The 25,620-nt window shown below is 39.2% G+C and overlaps 3 protein-coding genes across 7 annotated transcripts; 2 read left to right on the top strand and 1 right to left on the bottom strand.

Moving 5' to 3' along the window:
* The first annotated feature begins 1,814 nt into the window (after positions 1 to 1,814).
* Positions 1,815 to 16,087, top strand: ogt.1 (O-linked N-acetylglucosamine (GlcNAc) transferase, tandem duplicate 1). 5 transcript variants are annotated; one of them, XM_055034121.1, is made up of 22 exons: positions 1,815 to 2,168; positions 4,657 to 4,807; positions 5,559 to 5,802; positions 5,892 to 5,960; positions 9,225 to 9,341; positions 9,935 to 10,014; positions 10,547 to 10,742; positions 10,829 to 10,969; positions 11,062 to 11,162; positions 11,282 to 11,435; positions 11,579 to 11,680; positions 11,793 to 11,972; positions 12,256 to 12,414; positions 12,543 to 12,632; positions 12,951 to 13,076; positions 13,204 to 13,374; positions 13,460 to 13,576; positions 13,678 to 13,851; positions 14,197 to 14,349; positions 14,435 to 14,687; positions 14,797 to 14,920; positions 15,013 to 16,087. In XM_055034121.1, the coding sequence occupies exons 1-22, from the start codon at positions 2,132 to 2,134 to the stop codon at positions 15,191 to 15,193; spliced, it is 3,120 nt and encodes a 1,039-aa protein (XP_054890096.1). In that variant the 5' UTR covers positions 1,815 to 2,131; the 3' UTR covers positions 15,194 to 16,087. The 5 variants fall into 5 exon arrangements, with proteins under 5 accessions (XP_054890096.1, XP_054890095.1, XP_054890094.1 ...); XM_055034120.1 differs by having other exon boundaries at positions 11,793 to 11,990; XM_055034119.1 differs by having other exon boundaries at positions 4,627 to 4,807.
* Positions 16,088 to 17,274: 1,187 nt separating this feature from the next.
* Positions 17,275 to 21,565, top strand: gcna (germ cell nuclear acidic peptidase). The gene is made up of 13 exons (XM_055034689.1): positions 17,275 to 17,364; positions 17,621 to 17,721; positions 17,808 to 17,889; positions 17,977 to 18,049; positions 18,124 to 18,173; positions 18,255 to 18,321; positions 18,407 to 18,477; positions 18,800 to 19,204; positions 19,278 to 19,428; positions 19,518 to 19,662; positions 20,243 to 20,378; positions 20,486 to 20,690; positions 21,088 to 21,565. Exons 2-13 carry the CDS (start codon positions 17,635 to 17,637, stop codon positions 21,317 to 21,319), a joined length of 1,704 nt encoding a protein of 567 aa, XP_054890664.1. The 5' UTR covers positions 17,275 to 17,364; positions 17,621 to 17,634; the 3' UTR covers positions 21,320 to 21,565.
* A 446-nt stretch (positions 21,566 to 22,011) lies between these two features.
* Positions 22,012 to 24,172, bottom strand: cetn2 (centrin, EF-hand protein, 2). Its single transcript, XM_055034690.1, has 5 exons — positions 23,922 to 24,172; positions 23,586 to 23,750; positions 23,373 to 23,501; positions 22,898 to 23,035; positions 22,012 to 22,825 (listed from the first exon to the last, which is right to left on the bottom strand). The coding sequence occupies exons 1-5, from the start codon at positions 23,922 to 23,924 to the stop codon at positions 22,736 to 22,738; spliced, it is 525 nt and encodes a 174-aa protein (XP_054890665.1). The 5' UTR covers positions 23,925 to 24,172; the 3' UTR covers positions 22,012 to 22,735.
* Between the last annotated feature and the right edge of the window lie 1,448 nt (positions 24,173 to 25,620).

Genomic DNA, 25,620 nt, shown 5'->3' with positions numbered 1-25,620 from the left:
GAAAAAACTTTTTTTTTTCTTTCTATTATATATTATTCTATTATATAACCTGTTTCAGCAAAACAAATAAAACCTCACACAATGCTGAAAACTCTCCACAAGTGTTCAGTTACTTCCTCGATGCTTGCAGATTTCTAGATTTCTAATGTTGAGCAGTAAGTTCACCTACACATACTCAGAAACTTGGAGTCAAAAAGCTTTGCATGACTTCCTGCTTTGTTTGCATAATACTCCACCTGCTTTTATATTTGCATAAATATCATCTTTGGGAATTCAGATCATGTGACACTTTTTTTAAAAACTTGCACATCTCTTTCACATCTAATTTCACTAATGAACACAAATTTCCATCTGCTGCAAGTTTGTGTCTAAATTATTTTTTTTGAATTAGGTTTAAATGATTCCTACACTTAACATAAGTGTTTATTAAGTTTTTTGTTATTATTATTATAAATAGTGTCATAAAAGAATAATAATGTTGAACATTTTGAATAAAACAGATGTTACATGTTTTTATTTTACAAAGCTCTTTTAAAGGGATTTTTTTTTAATACAATGATCTCAAAAGTTGTTTTCTTGTATATGTACAGGTATTTTTTGTATATTTGTCCATAAGACGCTTTTCTGGATTCTTGCTTTGTAAGCTGTGGGTAAGGTAAAATATCAAGTGCAATTAGTATTTCTCCAGAAATGAACAGCACATACAGTCCTTCCATAGTAGTGGCCTATGTCACACTTGTAAAATCAATATTGTTAACATCAATTACCAAAGAGGAACTTATATAAAAAGTAAAGTACTGATTTTAGGTGGTAAGAAATTGCAATTATCCCGTCATCCATTTTCTTACACCCTTGCCCATAGTGCCTAAGGGGTGCTGGTGCCTATCTCCAGAAAGACATTTCAGGTGAGAGGTGAGGTGAAATCGTAATTAATTATTGACTATTTAAATTTTCCTGCTGGCTATATTTCACCTGATATTTGGACCATTTATCAGCCTATGTGATTTAAAACACTTCAAAAGTTGAGATTGTCAAAAACAAACTGTGTTATCACAACGCTGCAACTTACAGTTGTTTTTTTGTTTGTTTGTTTGTTTGTTTCTGTAATCTAAGATGTATTTGTTACACATTAGGGTAAGCCAAATTACGATTCAGTCATTTGTTAAGGCTGAAATGCAGTGCATGGTATAAAAATGCAGGATGGTTGGATAATAGTGGACCTAAGTGAAATTAGTGTGATTCAACTGCATAGCACAGAAAATGAATTGGGATATAGGCTACAGGATGTGGATGTGGTGATGTTGAAGATGAGGATGCTGAAGAAAGATACAAAGGAAAGGAAAGATTCACCACCTGATAGAGGGCAAGAACAAAATAGAGCAATTTTAAATGTGGGAGGTTTGCTTTAAGGATTTTTTCAACTCACAGAAAAATGTTGAAATTGTTTTTATTGATTGTTTGATTTCATTTGCTCTCTTTTACCTGCTTTTCTTTTCTTTTTTTTTTTTTTTTTTGCCTAAGCGCCATGTTGCAAATTGTGCTCCGGTGCTCTCCACAGCATTCGTGCTTCGTCTCACTGCACCAATATGTTCTTCCGCGAGATAGGTTTACGATTACACTATTCTTTATTTTCTGAAGTTATTACTCCCACTAAAAGACAGAAATTATTCTTTTTATTCAAATAACATTTTCTTACATAATTATACAAGTTACTATAATTCGTGGCACATTTCCTGCAATTGCAATTTTGGGATCTATTTTGTCTCCAAAAACAAGTTCCACCCATTTCGCCATTTTATGTTCAATAGATGCTTTGTTGAGGAGAAGAAGCCAGGGGCTTTCAAGCGTTTAGCATCAATATATTGAATTACACCAAAAAATTTAAATAATATAAATCAATTTTTGTCTTACGTTAGAGTAATAGTGATAACTATTTTTTTATTTGAAATTAGTCTTTGAAAAGTGGGATGTTAGAAAGGTTTGGGGAGGTAACCTTACCCAAGTAGTCAGGCAACGTGTTTTCTTGTCGTTGACTAGGGAAAAAAAACGACAACTCAAAAAATTTCTCTGAAACTGTTATTTATAAGAAGGCAAATTGACGACCAACGTGCAATCCCCGACGACCGAGGAGATGGCGAGTTCAGTGGGAAACGTGGCCGACAGCACAGGTTGGTTGTTTCACATCGGGCTAACAGCTGCTAGCATTACTGTTCAAGATGACTTACAGCCGTTAAAGTGTGCTTAACTTGGAAAATATTAGATATTAAAGTCGATTGGATCTCCTTAATCTGTGTTTTAGCTACGGCAGTGTTTTTATTATTTCTTAACACTATATTTTAGGGATTTAACAAAGGAGGCCCGTTGTCATATTAGCATCTTTTAGCAGCGTTTGAAACGCATTTTATTTTTTGAATGTCTCGATATGAAACTTAACTCTGTGATAAATGTTTATATATTACTTATAAAAGTCGCCTTTATTTTTTTTCTTTTTTGCTCGAATGTTGAAACGGAGCAAATTTAAGGACGTGACGTTTTTCCATATGAAAAAAACTGCTTCCTAAATTTAGCGTTGCGGATATTTTATTGAGTCCAATTTTCACCCATAGTGGGATCTGATGCTAGTAAAGCTAGCTGATAAAAAGGCAGCATTGTGTGACGCAAATGCTGCATTGGTATTAATTTCTTCACCCATCAACCCATGTTTTTAAAACCAAAAATTATATTTTGAACTTAAGCTGTCATTGACGAATTTGCATCTGATATTGTGTTGGTACAGAGTCACTAAAGCTGCCTTGGTTATTTATGAAAGTGTTACATAATTGTCGCGAAAGGACACAGACATGGTGTCTTTCATATTTAATAGGTTTGTTGAGCAGGACTTGCAAGTGTTTATGGTTCTACTCCTCCCTGCTAAGCCAGTTTGCTTTTCACACAGGTATTTTGCAGTAATGTAACATGTTAGACGAGTCGCAGTTATGTAATTGTCTTAGAAATACCTGCTGGATATTGATTCAGCCACCAATGACCATGTTTGGACATTTGACTTAAAGCTGCCTAGTTTCTGTACATATTTTTAACATTTTTGCATAAAATCGGGAACTCTTTATTTATTGAAAAGTGAGATGAGGTTGGATAATAATCTAATTTCATAATTTTTGTATCTCACCTCAACCTCTACCAAAGAACCTGCAGCACATGTTTTATCTTTTGTGTGTTCAGTTAGAATTTTAAGACTACCAAATCCTAATTGCAAATGCTCAAGAGTTTCATTCTGACAACTAACTTGTCATATAGTTGGACTATGACTGTCATGGTTGGGTATGAACAGTGGTGAGCTTAAGAAAATTTGGCCACACCTAGCCAAAGAAACTTGATTTACTGCAGTCTTTAAGCACAATGGCGTCAAATGTGGGCAAACATTTGTAGGAACATTTTCAAGCCACAGTTTTTATTTATTCAAGTTAATGTTTTGAAAATCTTAAAAGGCACTTTGTTATATGAGAGTATTAATAAATTTGAAAATATAATAAATACATTTACTGTGCATAGATTAGTTATAAAAGTCACTCCTTTTTTTATGTAGCCTGTGTTTAACGGCCAGAGCTTAGGAATGAATTCAGTCATATCTTGTTTAAATGGCGACTTTTCTCATAACATCAGATTAAAACAACTCATTATTAAAGCCAATTTATCTTCTCTTTTAAATAAGGGCATACCAGGAAAAAAACATTACCTTTTGCAATTTTTTAGATGTTTCTTTGTAGAGAAACAGTGAGGAGAGTTTGTAAAATATTTGGTTGCAGTTGTTTAATATAGGATAAAAAGGAAGCTCAAGACTTGGTAAAGTTGTTTCAGTGCCAAGTCAGAAATTAGGTACAAGCACCTTTTTCTGTAAAACCTTAAAATAGAAATTAGTATTTTTATTTTTCACTAACTAGATAAACTATTAGCCTTCTTGGCTCTATGTGCTGCAAACACAAAGCAGAAAGAGATTAACAGTTTTTAAATACTTATTTTATTTCTAGTCATATCTTTATCAATTTATTCAACAATATTATTGGATATTAATATTTTCCTAAAATTTTGCAAAGATAGATAGCAGTGGAAGCTATAAATATTTGAGTGGAAAATATTTTTCCTGTACATCATCATTTCCCCATATTTGTTTCATTTCACACATTTTCATAATTTTTTTTCTGTTAAATACTTTTCTATGTTTAATTCAATAAAAAGCTGCTTTACTTTGGTAATTACCAATATTTTGTTCCTGATAAATTAGTACTGGTAAATTGATCCTGTCTAATTCAAAGGTTTATTAACCTACTGTGTTGACATTCATTAAATGCTTCAAATTTATATGAACGGTCAATTACAGACTTGCATTTTATCTCATTAAAATATCAGGTTTGAATTTTTGTGATCCAATACACCATTGTTGCTTTTCAAATCTTTGCATTGTTACTGCTTTATTTAACGTTGATTTTTATCAGTTCCTTCAGTTGAGTTCATTTTATATTTTATATTGAAGACATTCTCATTCTTTTGTTTTCATTTGTCTGATTTCATTCCTTCCATCACCTCTAACGTGTTGTTTTCCCCCCTCCTTGGCTTGTGTTGGTGCTCCAGAACCAACAAAACGTATGCTTTCCTTCCAAGGGTTGGCTGAACTGGCGCACCGGGAGTACCAATCAGGAGATTTTGAGGCAGCTGAGCGCCACTGCATGCAACTATGGAGGCAGGAGCCTGATAACACAGGCGTGTTATTGCTTCTGTCCTCCATCCACTTCCAGTGCCGAAGACTTGACAGGTATCGCTTACCTAGCGCCTTGGCGCACACTGAACATGCGGTGTGGTGGTAGCTGACGACAATGGGGCTTCTTGGTTTGTGTACATCCAACTATACTGGAAAAACTCAGAAAATCCTGAGTTGCACTGTTTAATTGGGTTTCATACTTTCCATTTTGGTTGTATATGGTACTTGTGACGTAGGGTGAGAGTTCTGGGAGTTGACAGTCTAACAATGTTTTGCTTTTCACACTTTTTAAACTAAGACCTTCATCAGAATGTATTGATGGCAGGATGAAACATTCACAGTTTACTGCAATACTATTTTTTTGATATTTTGCTTCCATAAAGACAGAAACAGTGGGAGTATGTTAGTGAAATACATTTCACAATGTAGGGATTATGATCCATCATGTCAGTAAAACAATTATTTCAGCTTCACATTTTCATTGGCATCTCTTTAAATGAATAGGTTGGATAGAGTTAAAATTTTCTGAGTTGAAATTTCACCCAGATTAAAGTAAGGCAAAGTTTTAGGCCCTAACAAATCTTTTTATGTTCTTGTCTTTCTTTCTTGTTCTTCAAACTAACTTAAAAAAAGGGAGTGAAAGCATCTTCAGTCATCTCACTTCTGTGTTTCAGTGTTGGGCTTCTAAGGGCTTAATTGTACCGCTTTAAGACAAGTGTCTTCTTCCTGCCTCTTGTTTACTGGTGTTTCTGCCCAAAGCTGCTAGAATGTAACTATCGTCTGCCTATTTTGTTTTGCTCCCAAGGTCTGCTCACTTCAGTACCTTGGCCATCAAACAGAACCCAATGCTTGCAGAGGCCTACTCCAACCTGGGGAATGTGTACAAGGAGCGTGGGCAGCTGCAGGAAGCCATAGAGCACTATCGCCATGCGCTGAGGCTAAAGCCAGATTTCATTGATGGCTACATCAACCTGGCAGCAGCCCTGGTGGCTGCAGGAGACATGGAGGGGGCGGTGCAGGCTTATGTGTCTGCATTACAGTACAACCCGGTAAGTAAAAGCAACATTTCTGTTGCTTTAGAATGTAATCACTGATTTTCAGCTGATTTCTAAAAACTGGAATCTGTCCGCCTTCCCAGGATCTCTATTGCGTGCGAAGTGACCTTGGTAATTTGCTGAAGGCTCTTGGACGTTTGGAAGAAGCTAAGGTATTTTGCAGTGGGTTGGCTCTGATATATCTGTGTTGTTCTTTTTGTTTTCGATTAGATTGCTTTTTGTTTCTGTTTGAAGTGTTCACTAAGACCAGATAGATGCTCTTCATATTATCCTTTTATACATTTTAATCGCATATAAATTCCTTTTGAGTAATGCCTCCAGCTAAGACAGAAAACTATCACAGTGAGCTTCTCAATCAGTCTTAGCAAAGTCCTTTAGTAAATATTGGACTGGAGCCAGTAAGCATCTATATGAGGCAATTAGGTTTTAACGGCAGGATTAAAAATTCCTGATGATTCCCTCTAGGCAGCCTCATTTTGTTTTCCAGTAACTTTCACACATCTGTCCATACAATATTATTTTAGTCTCACTACCCTTTGCTGTACACTGACCTTTTAGCAAAGGTCAGCTCCCTACCCTTTCAGGAAGAAAGGCTGGAGTTTTTAAATTCACCCAACAGATCCAACCTCGGCCGGGCATTTTCATGTAGTCCTGATTGGAGGGAAAATGCTGGCTCGGTCTTGGAAGTAAACATGAACTGATGAGAAGCTAGGTCATCTTTTTGAAGTGCAAAAGATAAGATGGTTTATAACCTAATTGCTATACTCCTATTTTGTATGTAAACTATTGAATGATTGTCTCTTTTCATGTTGCTTTGCTGTCAATTCAGTCGCTGTCAGTGTGGGATTTTTTTCCCCCTAGAGTCACCATGTAATTTTGTCTCATGAAAAATTGTTCATTCTAGGGGGTGGCAACCTTGGTGGGGTTCAAATGTGGAGGCATGGAGTTGTCCTGCCGGTTACAGGCCATCTTATTTCGTGCTAGAGGGGGGTAACGGAGTGGGGAGGAGCACCGGGGAGTCACAACCTCCTCCGCTCTGTCGCTCCGCCCCCCGCGCGCTCGCTAAGGTTTGGTGGGGTTTACGCGCTCCGAGCTGTCTTCCTGACCAATCGGCTTCATCCACTCTGCACTCCAGCACACTTGCATTCATTTATTCATGTGTACATATATCAGTTATTTTAGATCATAGCTGACAATTAAAGTTTCATACAGATGGTTATCTACTTGGATAACCGCTCCACTCAGATGTATTTTTAATAGGGCAACTCAAAAAACAAAAAGTCTCCAGTTAAAATGGCGGCTGTAGCGTCAAGCAGACAGCTCATTATCTGTACTCCACCGCCTGCGTCAGATGCTTGGTTAGAAAGACAGAAACGTGCGCAGCAACTGCGATGACCTCTTTATTTCAGAACTGTGGAGACTTCTAGATACAAGTAATTAATCCACAGACCTTTTTTTCTCCACCCATTGGCCAGGATTCAGGAAAGCAGGCCAGGATAAGGAAATCAAAATATTTCATGAAAATGCTAGAAAGTAAAAATCAAGCAATAAATAATTTTTCTTTCCTTTTTTAAAATATGTAATAATATTCCCAAAGAAATGGGATCAGTTCATTTGGGAAAGATCAAGCCAGTAGCTGCCCTCCTGTAATTTGATGTAAAAGCAAATTTGAAGGCTAACTGGGAGTGTGACCATATGTCGCTGATTAACTGTTCACATGAAAGCCTTTCTTCCCTCCCACTTACCCCGTTAGCACTCCTTTTTGTTTCCTTTGAAATGCTGCATTTATTGCATGACTGAAAACTAGGAATAGCATTATGTTTTTTTTTTTTCCTGTTTGTTGTGATTTTGGTGTTTTATTTCCATATTTTAAAATAATATATTGTTTGGAACCTTTTACTAACGATCTTGTTTTCTGATTTTGTCTCTTTTGGCTTTTTCCACAACTGATACTGTTATTTAGAAGGTTTCAGGTGGGTGACACTATTCCTGCGTAGGTGCCTGGCGGAAAGGAACACTAGGGCATCCTCAGTCCTCTCCTCTTCTTCCAGCCAGCTGCGATCGCCACTCTGACAAAGTCCAAAAATATGGTAACGGGTTTGTAAATGCCAACAAAAGAAAAACCACCTCTCTCCATGCTTGAGCTCCTCTGTCTTGTGGCTTCCTTTGAAGAGCAAAAAGAAACAAAAGTAACATAATTTACAGTAAGCATTTCTTAAAATAAGCTCTACTAATTACCCAGTTCTATATAATAATAAAAAAAGAAAACTTGGATATGGAAGCTATAATCGTGTTTTTTATTTAAATAAAGAAAGCAATTAAGAACCCTCTAACTCTTACATACTGGTTATTTTTCCTGTTTTATTTTGTTTTTTCCTTCTTTATTTGGAGTTTCAGCGTTCTGATGATGCAGATAGTGCGCTGTGAGTCTGCAGTAGCGCAGGGGCTGCGCAGCGTTACCCTTCAAGCAACCAAAATGGCGGAAAGCGCAAGCATGCTCACCCTTATCCCCCTTCATTCCCTTCGGCCTGTTGATTGTGGACCTCTCCCCACTCAAACCAGCCTCGCCCCTGAGTGCACCCAAATTTTCAATCATATTTGGCTCAATGAGAGACTTTTGTCTCTTAGATTAAATATTTCTATTAATCATTTTCTGTGTTTTTTCTTCTCCTTTTTTAACCCTTACTTTCTGATATTCCTGACCCTTAAAACATTTTGCCCCTGGTTTATTTCTGAACCCTCATGGGCCTCCTTCTTTAACCTGGCCAACCTCCGGGTGCCAAGCGTGGGCTAGTCTGGTGTTGCAGTTCCTCTGCAGGGGTTGGTGGTCTGCAGCTGTCCCATCTGGGCAAAAAGCAAGCGCAGCAGCAGCGAAGTAACACCTTTGCCAGGCGCAAGGTTATTGCAAGCAGCGAGAAGTGTTGCATTGTGGTTGTGGCAGTAGAGCCACCTGACGCGCTGGCGAATGTTGCGCATGCTTTACAGGGACCATCACCTGCACTAACTGGCCAGCATCCACGGTTGTGAGGTTTATGCCAACATGTGTACTAGGTTATTTTCTCACTCCCATCTATTGAATGTAATACTGTAATGTGCAATTTCTGGTATAAATAATTAATATGCCACTATAATTTGAAAATGTGGTCATGACTGCAGGATGAGGGCCTACGTGTAGGTGTTGGTTGGATCTGCGCAGCGTAGGAAAAAGCAATGCAGCTTTGCGCGGCAGAGTTTTGCGCCAGCGAGCCCATGCTGTAGACTCACTTTTTGCCATCATGGAGAATGGACACTAATTTTCTATTCTCTGCCCTTTTTGTTTTTCTTACTTTTATTCTCATTCTATTTTATTTTACAATCCCTCCCCTACTCTACCTTTTGTCCTCTTTCCTGTGGTTTTCATTGTAAATCCACTGAAGGCTTGCTACCTGAAAGCCATTGAGACTCAGCCCAACTTTGCAGTGGCTTGGAGCAACTTGGGTTGTGTGTTCAATGCCCAAGGAGAAATATGGCTTGCCATTCATCATTTTGAAAAGGTAACTTATCATTTTTTTGTATTAAAGTGTTCAGACAGCCTTTTAAAAGTCTTATGAAATACTTTTATTCTTATTTCTTTCTAAATGTCATCCTTCATCATTACTGCATTACATCTTGAGTTAACATTTGGTTAACTTTTTGACTTAACACTTTAAATCTGAACCAGTGAGTCTTATCAAAATTGTAATTGTTGGAAGTATTCATACATCAATTTTTATGTGTATTATACTTGCAGAATCAGTATTTTTGAAGTTTACAAACTTTATCAAAGATGTCGTATTAAGTGGACAAATGTTTAAACAATGGAAGAAATGCAGAAGCCAAAAAAGGCAGAAGTTGGCTTAACACTGTTATTATTTATTTAATATTTTGTGTTGCGTGCCAACAGTAAAATACGTTTAAAATAAATGTTTACACAAGTGTAATAGATCATGGACTTTTGTAAAGTCTATTTGAGACAAATCTAAATAACTTGGACTTAAAGAAATATGGAATTTTTTAATAGAAAATGCGAAACCAATCTGACATATTTTGTCGGAGTTTATGTATATTTTTTATATATTGTTTAAGTGCATTTCTTTTCTAATTTTAGGCAGTGACTCTGGACCCAAACTTTCTTGATGCGTACATCAATTTGGGCAATGTTCTGAAAGAAGCCCGCATCTTTGACCGGTGAGTTTAAAAGATCACACAAATCTGGTCTTAATTTCTAAAAACAAAACTTTCTCTTGAAACTTTAGGCTCTGAACTGACAACCATTCACATTTTTTTTAAAGTGAAAAGTTTTCCTAATCCACCAAAACAAATCTTTTTGAGTTGTTTACACAGCAGCGCTGGAATTTTTGCTATCTTGGAGGCATTTTAGACTTAGAAGATATGAACTGGTACTATTAAAAACCTGACATTGCTTATGGTCAAATTTGCGGTTAGCATTTCCAAATTCAGTTGATCTACATATGCTGGACATTAACTTGTGACAGACAATATTCTATCAAGTAGTTTGTGAGATAAGCTCATATATTGCTAGTCCTCATTTAACTTTATCTATTTAAACTATGCAACTGCGCACTACTTCTATTCAGGATTGAACTGATGCAACTTACCAGAAGTACAAGGCATGTTTGGATCTATATGCACTTTACATATAGATATAACATGGACTGTTGCAGAGCAGACGTTGTAACGATAACCTGTGTGATTTCAGAGCTGTGGCTGCCTACCTGAGAGCCCTGAGTCTAAGCCCTAACCATGCCGTGGTCCATGGCAACCTGGCCTGTGTCTACTATGAGCAGGGCCTCATTGACCTTGCTATTGACACCTACCGCCGCGCTATTGAATTGCAGCCCCACTTTCCTGATGCCTACTGCAATTTGGCCAATGCCCTGAAGGAGAAAGGAAATGTAATTTGCCCTTCATGTTCCTTATTTAAAACAGTTTTTGCTCCTACTTGCACCAGTCAGCAATTGTTAAATCTTGTCATGATCAGGTTTCTGAAGCTGAGGAGTGCTACAACACAGCATTGCGTTTGTGTCCAACTCATGCCGACTCCCTTAACAACTTGGCCAACATAAAGCGTGAGCAAGGCAACATCGAAGAAGCTGTTCAGCTTTACAGAAAAGCCTTGGAAGTAAGTTTTTTTGTCGTCTTATGAAATTTTTTGATAGGCAAGTGAAAACCTTCACTTAACAATGTTTTTCTTTTTCCATATTTGTCTGTCAGGTGTTCCCAGAGTTTGCTGCAGCTCACTCTAACCTGGCCAGTGTCCTGCAGCAGCAGGGCAAACTCCAGGAGGCCCTCATGCATTACAAGGAGGCTATACGGTTTGTATTTACAATACAGGCATATTTAGAGACACTATTTTCTGTTGCTGTGGCAAAAGATGTATATTCCCATATTTTATGTCAGTCAATACCTGTGCTAAACACTGCTTTACTTTTAGGATCAGCCCCACATTTGCTGATGCCTATTCCAACATGGGCAACACGCTGAAAGAAATGCAGGATGTCCAGGGAGCGTTGCAGTGCTACACTCGTGCCATCCAGATCAACCCTGCCTTTGCTGATGCTCACAGCAATTTGGCCTCTATCCACAAGGTGGGGCTGTTTTCTAGTTTCTGTGTTAGGTGTTGCAGTGTGATGCCTGTACAATTGTTTTCAAACACAAAAACAACTAAACATAAAAAATTCTAATTAAACCCCAACTTGCTTTTAAATGAACTTATTAATGTGTTGATTAGGATTCTGGAAATATCCCAGAAGCCATTGCATCTTATCGAACAGCCCTAAAGCTCAAGCCGGACTTCCCTGATGCTTATTGCAACTTGGCTCATTGCCTGCAGGTTAGTATGATCTTGTTTATTTTACTATCTAGTTGAATTTAGCATTGACAACTTCAAATGTCAATTTCTCTGGCTTCTTTTTTTTTCTTCTTCTTCTTCCTTGCATTCTCAGATTGTGTGTGACTGGACTGATTACGACGAGCGCATGAAAAAGCTTGTTAGCATCGTGGCTGACCAGCTGGAAAAGAACCGCTTGCCCTCGGTTCACCCCCACCACAGCATGCTGTACCCTCTATCTCACGGCTTCCGCAAAGCCATAGCCGAGCGCCATGGAAACCTTTGTCTGGACAAGGTACTCGCAATGATCAAAGCAAGTAACGTTTAAATTATATTTTTGGGTGGTGGTGATGGATGGGCCGGTATGTGGGGGAGGTAAGAAATCAGCAAGGCTTAATGTAAATAGGAAAAAGGTAGAAGGGGGCTGGTGGTGAATTGGTTGCTTGCTATGGAGGAAGATTTAAACAACGGGTGTGGCAGATTCTACTTTTCATTGATTCTCACAAAATTTGACTCATTCTTTGTAGGATTTTCTCCTTAGCTATGTTAGTGTGTTCACACTTTTTCTTACTCTACAGATTAATGCTCTCCACAAACCTGCCTTTGAGCATCCTAAAGATCTGAAGAGCAGCGGCGGCCGCCTGCGCATCGGTTATGTCAGCTCCGACTTCGGCAACCATCCAACCTCTCATCTGATGCAGTCCATCCCTGGGATGCACAATCCTGAAAAATTTGAGGTATGGAATCTTTTTTTGTTTGTTTTAATATTATTTATCATACTTATCATATGTTCAGCAGCTATGTCCATCAATTTACTACAAAAGCTAGATTCTAAAATCGTTTGTTTGCCGTCCCATTTCCAAAGGTTTTCTGCTACGCTCTTAGCCCTGATGATGGTACTAACTTCCGTGTGAAAGTGGTTGCAGAAGCTCATCATTTCACAGATCTCTCTCAGGTAATCTTTCTGAGCTGGAGAATACTTTTAGGTTTTAATCAAGATAAATGTGGAAAAAAATGAATTCTGTTCCCTGTTCCATTGCCGAAAAGGTTGCATTGGTCTGTCCATTAGTCTTTCAGTCATCTGTTTTTTTCCATCTATTCCCCATTTGTCCGTCATCCATATTCATTTTTCCATCTTTTTTACTGTTTGCTTATCATTCAGTCTGTCTTTGGTTTATGCAAGTTTCATATTGACTGTCTGACCTATGTAGAAAAGCTTGAAACAAGTTGATAGTAAAACATATTTTCACATAGAATTGTCCTTTGTTTTCAGATTCCTTGCAATGGAAAGGCAGCTGATCGGATTCATCAGGATGGAATCCATATTCTGGTCAATATGAACGGATACACCAAGGGAGCACGGAATGAGCTGTTTGCCCTTCGCCCCGCCCCAATTCAGGTAAGATTCTGTCAAATATTCCTGTAGAGGAAAAAAGGAACATAGTTCCTTGGCTTTCCTTATGTTAGATATTTTTGGCCTTGGGGAAAAAAAAAAGCTCAAATGTCTGTTCCTGCACATTGAACAGGCAATGTGGCTTGGTTACCCTGGAACCAGCGGCGCTCCGTTCATGGACTACATCATCACTGACAAAGAGACGTCGCCTGTTGAAGTAGCTGAACAGTACTCTGAAAAACTGGCCTACATGCCCAACACCTTCTTCATTGGAGATCATGCCAACATGTTCCCTCACCTCAAGGTTTGTGAAGCACCCCATTGCTGCCACAGCTCTTATTGTTCTGTCATCGAGAAACCACCTGAACAATTCTTCATCTACTCTCCAGAAAAAGGCTGTCATCGATTTCAAATCGAACGGACACATCTTTGACAACCGGATTGTTCTTAACGGCATCGATCTGAAGGCTTTCTTGGACAGTCTGCCGGATGTCAAAGTGATAAAGGTGTGTTTAAAAAAAATCAATAAATAAACATTGCGAAACAAATTCAGTGTTAATTTTTTGTGTGTTAAACATTTGAAGTTAAAACTTTCCTTTGTGATCAGATGAAGTGCGACAACAACCAGGAGCCGGCTGCTGGAGACACAAATGGAGCCCTTTCTATGCCTGTGATTCCCATGAACACTGCAGCAGAGGCCATCATCAACATGATCAACCAAGGCCAAATCCAGGTCACCATCAATAACTTCACAGTCAGCAACGGCCTGGCCACCACACAGGTACGACTGCTGGGCACAAATCAAACGTATTAAGATTTAGGCATGATGGTATATTAATGCTTCAACTCTTACTTGACAGTAATTTCTTAATTTAACATTTGTTGGGAAATGGTTTCTTTTTACATGGCAGTTTTTAAATGTTTTATTTTAATCAGTATCTCAATGAGTGTCTGAAGATATGTTTTAGTTCTCTATTAATATCATCCTTAATAACAGAGAGGCAACATTAGGTTTAGTTTGCCTGTGATAAAATCTAAAACAAGGTTTTCGCTTGATGCTTTGAGCCTTGTTAAACAAGCTGAAGACAAAAGCAATGAAGCAATACTGTTTTGCTCCAAATTATAGATCAATAATAAAGCCGCAACCGGGGAGGAGGTGTTGCGGACCATCGTGGTAACGACCCGTTCCCAGTACGGTCTCCCTGAGGACTCTATTGTCTACTGTAACTTCAACCAGCTCTACAAGATTGATCCGCCTACTCTTCAGATGTGGGCCAATGTGAGTGGAATAGTTGTCATTTTTAACAGCTTTCTGTTTTCTCAGCTTTCTAGATTCATGTCGTTAATCTCCCTTGTCGCTGCAGATCCTGAAGCGCGTGCCCAACAGCGTGTTGTGGCTTCTTCGCTTCCCCGCTGTTGGCGAGCCAAACATCCAGCAGTACGCTCAGAACATGGGTCTGCCTGCTTCTCGCATCATCTTCTCCCCTGTGGCTCCCAAGGAGGAGCATGTGAGGAGAGGCCAGCTGGCAGACGTGTGCCTCGACACACCTCTGTGCAACGGACACACCACCGGCATGGATGTTCTCTGGGCTGGAACCCCCATGGTAACTATGCCAGGTAAGGAAGCTCATTTATTATAAGAATGACTTCATTCTTGCATTAAATAGTGGCTGTGTTTAGAGTTGATTCAATTCTGAAATATGTTTTTAATCAAACTTTCTTGCAGGTGAGACTCTTGCGTCCCGCGTGGCTGCCTCACAGCTCAACTGTCTGGGCTGTCCAGAGCTGATTGCTCAAACTCGTCAGGAATACGAGGACGTAGCGGTCAAACTGGGTTCTGACATGGAATAGTACGTGGATGGCTTTTCTCACCACCTTTTTAATGGGGGGTAAAAAAGTTTTCCGTTATGTTTAACTTCTTTTATATTCTTCCATCCCGCAGCCTAAAGATGGTCAGAGCGCGTGTTTGGAAACACAGAATCTGCAGTCCCCTGTTCAACACCAAGCAGTACACAATAGACCTGGAAAGGCTCTATCTGCAAATGTGGGAACATCACAGCAACGGCAGCAAGCCAGACCACTTGGTCAAACACCAAACAGTGGAGACCAGTGAGACCGCTTGAACTGGAAACTTTTAACCCTGATCAGCAGCATAGTTTGAACGGTCAGGTTTCACTCAAGCTCCCTGCCCTTCAACGACTGTTTCCATATTTCTCATTTACTCTAAAGGGGGGACTCTTGCGTCGAAGGAGCCCACACACACACGTTCACACTTGGTCTCCCATTATGTTGTCGTCGAGTCACACATCTGCTGAGCCAGATCTGAAGCCTGAAATATTTTCAGGCAGTTTGTCTGAGACTCTTATATTGACACATTTGATGTACTTTGTGAGCATGAGAAGGTTGTGAATACCTTTATTTCCCTTCAGTACTTTGGAACAGTGGGTTTTCCTTTGAGTCCTGCCGCGTGTGTACAGGACTAATTGCAGCTTGTGGAGAGAATGCACAGCCATCTTTAATTGTTCTATTTAGACATGGATTAAGAGTGTTGTATGTTTTAAAACAGCGTTGTTGCTCCATTTAAATTGTAGGTTTCATCGGCTTTATCAAGCAATGAATGAGACATAAATTGCATCTTTTTTGTGTGTGTGTGTGTGTAAGCTGTTCTTAAATGGCTGCAACAAGTAAACGTGCAAGTTTTCAAACACTTCCTTCCACATAAAATGCCAACTTTATATAATTTTGTCAAAAGATTTGTTCAGTAGGTGTTGTCCTATTTGATGTCAAACTGAGTTTGTCCTAATTGGACAAAAAAGGAATTTGGAAAGCACCTGATCATCAGTTAAAAGCATAAAAATGATATCGTAATAGATTTTATTTTTGCTTTTTTTAACACAAGCCAGGAATTGGATTGGTAAGTATGATCTGAACAGTTTTTGTTTTGTATTGTTTAACTGTATGCTGTCAGTGAAGCTGCAAGTCTACATATAATAAAAAAATAGGGATTGAAACCAAAATGTTTTTGTTCTGTTCTGAGTCTATAACCAATAAGGCATAAATCAGCAGCCACATAATAAATTCACACTTTTCTAAACACTACAGGAACATTTTTGGTGCATAAAGAACTAAAGATAAAGATAGTGCAGTGTTTAAATATATCTTTGTTACAAAGTTGACTTGTGGAAGCTTAGGACCTTCAGTGTTTGGATCGAAATGCTGCATATCTTCTATAAATCTACTGGGGAGAATGTGGTCTCTTCTGCCATCGTTTATTGTAACTGCGTGACAGCCAAGGACATGAAAGGCTAACATCCGAACATCTAGATTATTGTACAAAGAAGGATTTTTCATAAAAATCAAGAAAATGACATACAACCTAAGTGTCCCCTCTTCCTTTATGTTTAACTTCTTCAGGTGCCTTGAGTAAGAGATTTCCCTGACTGCTGCAAGAGATCTTGCATCAGCATCTACAATAACTATTTGAGAAAAATCTTGAGTTACAAGATTTGTGGTGAATAAAGCAGCTTTGAAATTGAATGTGAAAAAAAAAAAAAATCAAAAAGATACAGGACCATGTGTAGGGGGGAAAAGTCACCCTCAGCTCACCATGCCCATGGTGTGAATATGGTGGTGGGAGAATCATGCTGGGGCAATGTTCTTATATAGTGGAGAAGGAGAACATGGATGGAGTCATTACTTGTGTGTTCTAGATATATTAAGCCAGAAACAATATTTGTTCTCTTCTACTTTCCCTTTTTGCTCACACACAACATGCTGTTAAATATTACATTTCTTCACCAATAAGGATTAAATCACACAGTCTTTAAAGTAACACAAACTCTTTACGTCTATGGTTTTTTTATTTATTTATTTTTTTTATTGCAAAAACAGAACAAACATAAACAACATATAACACTCTTAATTACAAACAGATACATTTACAACAATAAAGGGCTTTATAGAACATAGAACAATTGTTTTACAATATTGACATCGAATCAGTGCTCGAGGGTTGTATTTTCTTAAGGGCATCTAAGATTTTACGTCTATGGTGAAATGAAGTTGAAGACTGCGTCTTACGTATTGCAGATGCGTACGTGATGACGTATTGTTTTAAACATGATGACCAGTGTCTGATTGGACACTTGATCAACCAGACACTCTGATTGGTCAAGCGTCTTCCTTGACGTCTGACGTAATGTTTTTGCACGATTTGAATTTACGGAACCTTTTGTCGCCAACCTGTTTCTGCCTCCATTTAAAAGCAGACGTGTCTGTGGTATCTCAATTATAAGTGAGTTTTTCGATGTTTGTTGCTTTGAATGAATTCTACATTTCGGTGAAAAGTTATCCTGCTTGCTTTAGCATGACGACTGTTTAGTTATTGCTATGTCGCTAACGGAAATGCTAACACTTTCTTCGCCCTCAACGCGCAGCTGCAGGGCCTGCAGGCTACAGACGCTAAACAATCGGTTTTAATTGAAACTGTTTTCTCAATATTTGTTTGTGTGCTATAAGTTCTTTATTGACACCGGCACTACTTTCTTTAGGAGACGGGAAGGAAATGAACGATGATCTCTGCGAGAAGTTTGACAGAGTCGCTAGAAAGATGGGCTGGATGGAGGAGGGACTGGACTCAACCCAAAAAAAGGTGACCCTTTAAACATGGCCATTGTGACTCGCATGGCCTGAATCAGTGGAAACCGTTCGATGACTATTTGTGGATGTTTCTTGCAGTTGATTAGTATGATCGGCAAGACTCGTAATGGTGGGACAAGTGGAGCTCCCAGCGACTCCAGTGATGAAGAGTTTGACAATTGTGAGTGGTTTCTGTTTACATCCTTTCAATGATGCGAGTCCTGTTTTCTGTAAAATGTCACATTTTTTATTTTTATCATTATTTTAGTTCTCATGAAAAACTTTACACCCAAAAGAAAAACTAAGCCACAGAAGCCAATCAGTGCTGCAAAGACACCCAGGTAATGCAAACACAGAATGTTGTTTGTTTTGTTTTTTACAATATGGAAAGATTAAAGTATTTTTGGTATTTTAGCTCAATTGTTCCTGTGGTGAGCTCAGATGACGAAGACAACTTTGAGACATGTGAGTTCATCACTGCTTTTGTTGAAATGTACATCCGTCAGTTGTGAAGTTTGTCTCACGTTTCTCTTTTTGGCACTGAAGTTTTGCAGCGAGTGAAAACTCCCGCCGTCAAAGCCAGGATGAGATCTGAAAGTGGCAGTGAAGACAGGTCAGTTTCTGATTTACTTTTTATTTAAGCATGGCTTTGAGATGAAACCAAACATGTCTTTACCCTGCCTGTCTTTTTCCAACAGCCTGAAAAACTTCATAGTGAACAATTTCTCGTCTGATGACGATTTTCTTGAAACTAAGTCATCCTTAACAGGTAATGTTTTGAAGTCATTTTAGTTGAGACTATGGCATTCTTTTGAAATTTGAAGTTCACTTTTGGTCACATCTGACCAAAAACTGTTTGCTGCACCTCTGCACAGATTCCTGCTAAACAAAACCTCTTATATCTTTAAAATCATCTCTTTCTCTCTGGCTTGATTATTTATTTGGTCACTTCCCTGAATATGCAATATATTCTTACATTTTGATTTTATTGTTATATCTTTCTTTTTTCTTTTTTTGGCAAGTTGAGCGAACTGATTAAATGAGATTGAGCAGCATTTGCAAGTTAATTATATATGCTTTCTATTTTGCAGTTCCTAAGAAGATCAAAACTCCAGTAGGGCAGCGGCCATTCAGAAGACCTCTTGCACAGTGGAACTCGCCGGTGTTTGTTAGTGACAGTGGGGACGATGATGATGAAAACATTATCATAAGGAGTACTTGGAAGGCTCGTCATTCAAAGCCCAAACCTCTGGAAAGAGTTGAAAAGAGTGAAGACAAGCTGGAAGAGAATCACTCACCAATGTTGCCCAGTTTATCTGACTTCCTCCATCCTCCCAGTATCACTCCGGCATTAACAACTTCACCCAAGCGGACCCTTTCAGCACCTTCTAGGCTGGTGTCGAGCTATTCTGAGGAGGAGTTTGCATCCCTGTTGGAGAGGCTGAAAAAGAAAAACAATCTCACCAGCACCACATTCACCCCAAACACCAGTAAAGGTAAAATCTTGATAAGCTGTGGTATGCCTAATATCTGTTTCCTTTATTTTTTTTATTTTTTTTTTTACCTTAGAATCTGAAACAAAGCCCGTGGTCTCAGCTCCTGCTGTGAAACCATTCACAACACCAAGCTCGAAACCTCAAGATGTGAAAACACGTGGAAAATCCTCCATTTTGAAGCCTACAGTCAGTCAGACGGACCCCAGGCCCGCTGCTGTGAGCAGGTGCATCTGCCTTCACCAACAGCGAGTCTGAATGTTGCCTACTTTAAATGTTGTGCATAAAGAGATTTATCTGGACTTGCTCTTTCTAGGATTGCGGTGTGTAAGACCCCTGGCTGCTTCTTAGAGTCACTCGCAGTTCCTGGCTCCATATATGGATCCATTTTCAAGAAGAATAAGGAAGAACTAACAAACAAGCTCTACCAGCTCTACAATACCAGCGTGTTTGACAACAAGGTGATCCAAATTCAAACTTTCTCTTGCTTCATTTACGTTCAGATGGTAGAAACTTTAGTATTTAAGGGATTGTGAATGCACCCTTATTTATTTGGGTAACAAGTTTTTTTGTTGAATACATCCACACAAACTCATTTCAGCAGGATTGCATTATTAAAATATTATAAGAAACGGCCTTTTTCGGCTTTATCCATGTTGGAATAATTGTGTAATCTGATGCTGTTCGCTTCAGTGCAAGTGCAAATGTTTTGGTGTACATTACGGCTTTATGACAACGGAAAAATATTCCGTGTTCATTTATGTCGTGACAAAAATAAAATGACTTGCAAAAAATGAACTAATACTTAAGTATGTGGTGTTAATGTTCATATGCTTTCATTTAATTCAAAACCCAGTTATTGAGTGTTATGGTTGAGTATGATGCTAATGTTTCCATTAGCTGTGGCACCCTTAGCCTGTGCTGCTTAGTTATACCACCAGTCCTCACCAAGCCTAATAAGCTTGGTAACAATTTCAAAAATTGATTTGCAATATTAACTTTATTGTATATGAATGGCTATTTTTTTTACTTATTTTTTAGCTTCCAACCAACATGTCTGTAACCTGGAATAAGAAGATGCGGAAAACGGCGGGTTATTGTATCACAGGACAAGAAAAAGGTGGAGGAAACCGCTACGCTCGCATCGAGCTGTCCGTCAAAGTCTGCGACTCTGCCGGTGAGACTCCTAAAAGGGGAAATGCTCTGTAGCGACGTCTGATGACGAGTAAATATGTTCCCTCTTGGGCCAGTACCTGAATTCAGCAGTATTTCTGCCCGTCTCAGATCGTCTCAGGGACACGCTGATCCATGAAATGTGCCACGCTGCCACGTGGCTGATAAACGGCGTGAGGGACGGACACGGAAACTTATGGAGGCTGTACGCACGCAAATCCACACTCATGCATCCAGAGCTGCCCATGGTGACGCGCTGCCACACTTATGACATCACGTACAAGTTCCAGTATCAGTGCAAGCGCTGCCAGAATACGTAAGTCTGAGCTGTGATGAGGCTTTTCCCGACCAGTGCTGATTTCCCATCTACTCTGTCATCTGACCTTTCATTTTTGATTGTGACTGACTTTTGTCCTCCAACATTGAGGCAACATTATGTAAAAATGTATTCTGAAGTTACTTTGACAGAACTATTTAGCAGAAAAAGAATAGTGGGAGTTTCTTACTTTTGATGCATTTTATGGAATAGAAATGAAAATTTTTCAATATTTGACTAGGCGATCAAAACATTTGGCCGATTTGATCAAGATTGATCGAAGCAGCTCTAATTACCACCACTGAAATATATATATATATATATATATATATATTAATTGGCTTAAACCATTCACCACATATTTTTGTCAACTTTTTTTTTTTCTTATTCTTCACAGGATCGGCCGCCACTCCAAGTCTCTGGACACGCAGAAGTTTGTGTGCGCGCTCTGCACAGGTCAGCTGGTCTTACTGACTCCCTCGAAGCCTCGGGCTCCCACGCCTTTCGCCACATTTGTCAAAGAGAATTATGGGAACGTGAGGCAGGAGCTGGCGGGGCAGAGCCACGCAGAAGTGATGCGGAAACTGAGTGCCGATTTTGCCTCAAAGACCAAACTTGGTGAAAGCTGAATGAGCGGACGTACTGAAAACCCTTTACCTCCTACGATGTTCTTACCTTTACAGGCCACTGTGATACTGTTGTCTTTGTACCGGTAACTGGAAATGTGAACAAAAACAGCAGTGTTTTCTGTCCGCTATATATTTTTGTATTCAAGTTGATAGAACTGTCTCATGTCTTATCCTCTCTCTAAAATATGCTGGATTTCTTTTTTTTAACAATGAAAAATTGGTAAATAAAACAAATATAGATTTTAACTTTTTCTTGCCCCTAATGGCCTTCATCTGCAGTAGATCAGACAGGACAGAGACGGGAGACATGCAGCAAAAGCCTCAGGATCAGGAGTTCAACTCTGAACGGCTGCGTTGAGGACTAAAAGTCTGCTGTGACCCACAGTTGGCTATGAAAGTAAACTAGCGGATGTTTATTGTACTCTAAAAAAAATTTTCTGAATTATTGATGTCAATGTGATTAAGTAATGAGCACTACTCGCCTGAGTAACGTTTTTAAATCGATTGGAAGTGAATGTAACTGAAAAATAATGGTCCGTTTTATTACCGTGACTTTATTAAGAAAATATTTACAGGTCAGAGCCGTGCTGTTTTTGGCTGTCACTTAATGTAACCTATCAGAGCTGATCAAATATGGATAAATGCAACTTGCAATAGTGAAATGCAAAACTAAAAAAAACAAAAACAAGATGGACTGCTTCAACATATTTATTTATTTAAATTCTATCTACTCTGCTACATATTCACGCTTCAATTCACAATATGCAAAGCACTTGACAATTCGGAGGAGCAAACGTCCACAGCAGAATCAAAAATATAGGAAGCGTACAATATTCAGCGCTCTGGGGATTGGTGGGACGAGCGAGGAAGGTGTGTGTGGATCTGTGGAGCATCTTCCCTGATTGTGGTGGTGGCACCTTTATCAGGCGCAGGCACAAATCCACAGGGAGTGCAGGGATGAGACGGCACTCCCCGTTTATCCAAGTTAAGTTCCACGCATTTCATTAAAATTGTCATAAAAAGGGCAAAAACGAAGAGCCCGGCAGAACCTGATCCACAAGGTCGCGTAGCAAACGAAGCACTGGAATGTACTTGTCACCGTTTTAGCAGGCACTAAGAAGTTGCAAACGATCTCAACTGAATTTGGCATCAATGTGAATCTACGTTCCTTTTAAAAATCTGCAGCATGTTTAGTTTCATCACTTTAAATTAAATACGATTGGTAATTTGGCTTTTCACCTGTCGTCCTCCAGACCTACGTTTATCCCACTGTAATGCATCACCGGGCAGTTTGATACGTTTTAGGTGAAAATTATGGCACAACACAACAATAAAAGTTTTCTACATGAGTGTATGAGCAGCATTACACACAAAGCGCTGTCCAGGTGTGACTCTGCGTCGCCAGCCCCTCTGCCTTCAGTACAGGCAGGTTTTCTTCATGATGCGCAAGAACTCCTGCTCGTTCACTTCTCCGTCCCCGTCCCTGTCCGCTTCATCTATCATTTCCTGCACAGACAGGGAATGCAGAAGTAAATAAAACGTTTTATTGCGGATGTTTTATTGTGCGTTGTGGCTCACCTGCAGCTCCTCGTCTGTCAGGTTTTCTCCGAGCTCTTTGGCCACTCTCTTCAGGTTCTTAAAAGAGATCTTGCCTGTTTCGTCGTCGTCAAACAGCCGGAACGCTTTGAGGATCTCCTCTTTGGAGTCTTTCTCAGCCTGAAAATTAAGAGAGGAATATTATTAGGAATTACCTGCTGGAAAAGTACACCGGACTTGTACGATCAAAGTCTCCAACAGAAGTACTCTGTTGTAGTCTCCCCACTTCTTATCCAAAGAGTTCTCCATGTGGAGTGGCTTGCAAAACTATTCAGCCTAAATCCAAAAGGGAATAGGAAGTCAGAAGCTGCCCAATCTGACAGAACTTGTAGTATGTTGCAAAGAAAAACGGCCAAAGCTGTTACAGACAAAGCGCGATTATAATGTGACGAAAATGTGAAGCAGATGTCTGAATGCAGCTGCTAGGCACTGCAAACGACACTGTGTGCTTCCATACCATTTTCTGTGTCATGATTGCCAGAAAGTCAGCGAAGGAGATCTTCCCCGTCCCATCCTTGTCCACTTCTGCAATCATCTTCTTGATCTCCTCCTTCTTTGGTTCGAACCCCAGAGCTCTCATCGCAACCTGGCTCACAATCAGAAAAGTGCACTGGAGTGATCCTGGCCAACATTTTTTTACTCTCGTATTAATGCTCAGAAGACCTTTTACCTTGAGCTCCTTCACATCGATGTGTCCAGAGCCGTCGGTGTCAAACAGCTCGAAGGCCTCCCTGATCTCCTGCTTCTGCTCCTCAGTCAGCTCTGGCTTGGGAGTTGTCTTCTTGCGAGGAGGGGGCACTGGACCCTGCAGGGATGGCCTCTTGGCACTGGTTGCCTGTTTGGATTGCACAAGAGGAAAATAAAATGAAAAACCTCTTCTTTATTTTATTATTCTTATTTTATTTGATTTTTTTCACAAAACCAACCCAATAGTCATATGAAGAAATTGTAGTTTCAAGGAAAACGCATAAAGCCTGACCCTCCACTAAAACCTGATGTCACTTACCATTTATTCCTGTGTATTTGACCAGCAGTTCACTAAAAAGAAATGAGTGTTTGTCTGGGTTTTTTTCTTCTTCTCCGATGTAAGCCCTCTGTATCACGCAGGAGGCAGGAGACGAGTGGATCGCATGAAACGTTGCCTGACACCTCCGGTTTTATTTTACACAAATATCAGCCATAATGTGGATGGAGAATCGCGTTTCGAGCTAATAACCTGGGCTCCGGCAGCTGTCACGAACTGGACGACTTTAACCCGTCGTTTGCCGGTCGAGTCTCTGGCCAGAGACTGAGAACCAGCACTGCGAGGATGCTGACAGGAGCACCCGGTGCGAGGAATCAAACGCACCGGTCGGGGAAAGAGCTGATTGGTTGTTGAACATCACAGGATGCATAGGATTACAGAATGATTGTAAAGGTAAAAAATAAATAAATAAAATAATATCGGTGATCCAGTAGTGTAATAATCTTTGCATCATATATGGACACCCGTTTGTTACATTTTAAATGCCGCAATTTTGAAATGGCCTCATTACTCACACCTAGTGGCAGCTTTTTAAAGCTGCACCCAGATATGTGGAGTCTGCGTTGATACGTCACAGGATCCTGAAAACTACATCTATCTATCTATCTATCTATCTATCTATCTATCTATCTATCTATCTATCTATCTATCTATCTATCTATCTATCTATCTATCTATCTATCTATCTATCTATCTATCTATCTATCTATCTATCTATCTATCTATCTATCTGTCTGTCTGTCTGTCTGTCTGTCTGTCTGTCTGTCTGTCTGTCTGTCTGTCTGTCTGTCTGTCTGTCTGTCTGTCTATCTATCTATCTATCTATCTATCTATCTATCTATCTATCTATCTGTCTGTCTGTCTGTCTGTCTGTCTGTCTGTCTGTCTGTCTGTCTGTCTGTCTCTGTCTGTCTGTCTATAGATTCTATATACATATATAGAATTTATACATAAATTTAAAAACATATGCACATAAACATATAAAGACTTGTATATACATATATATATATATATATATATATATATATATAATATAAACATATGTATATGAAGACTTGTATATATATTTTTATATATATATATATATGTATTCTAGTTTTTATATAAATGTGTTTATGTGCATATGTTTTTAAATTTATGTTTCTTAATATCGGTTGTAAATAATACATTTCCAGAAGCTCCGGCCTGATAGCCTTCCAACAATGAACGTAATCAGTGATGAATTTTCATTCTCCTGTTTCACATGAACTCTTTGTTCTCCTATAGCAGGTTTCCGGTTTACCACAAATTATTCAGGTTGCTGTCCTCTGTTCCTCTCACCAATCTCCAACTACATCATCATTTAATACTTCCTCATTTATAACTGCGATTTACAAGCAAAATAATGCTAGATATTTTTATGTTCCCCCTGGTTTCAGAATAAACCCAAACTGCTGTCTATCAGTCCTGTGCAGCAGGTAAATCTCTTTCCTTTGCTAAAATGCGTGACAATGAACTGGAGGCACGCACTGTTACTAAAACATGGAAACCCTTTAACATTTCCTCCTTGAAAATAGACATTATGTCTTTACTAAACTGACACAGATATGGACGGAATCTGTGTGGTTATGACATCACATTGGTTTCTGACCCAATAGGTCTGTCACACAAAAATAAATTCCTTCTGGCACTTTCCTCGGAA

Source organism: Poeciliopsis prolifica, unplaced genomic scaffold (assembly GCF_027474105.1).
Source record: "Poeciliopsis prolifica strain line A6 unplaced genomic scaffold, Auburn_PproV2 SCAFFOLD009, whole genome shotgun sequence".
Classification (NCBI taxonomy): Eukaryota; Metazoa; Chordata; class Actinopteri; order Cyprinodontiformes; family Poeciliidae; genus Poeciliopsis; species Poeciliopsis prolifica.
The sequence above is the reverse complement of the archived record's forward strand: the minus strand, read 5'-3'. Positions and strand labels throughout refer to the sequence as shown.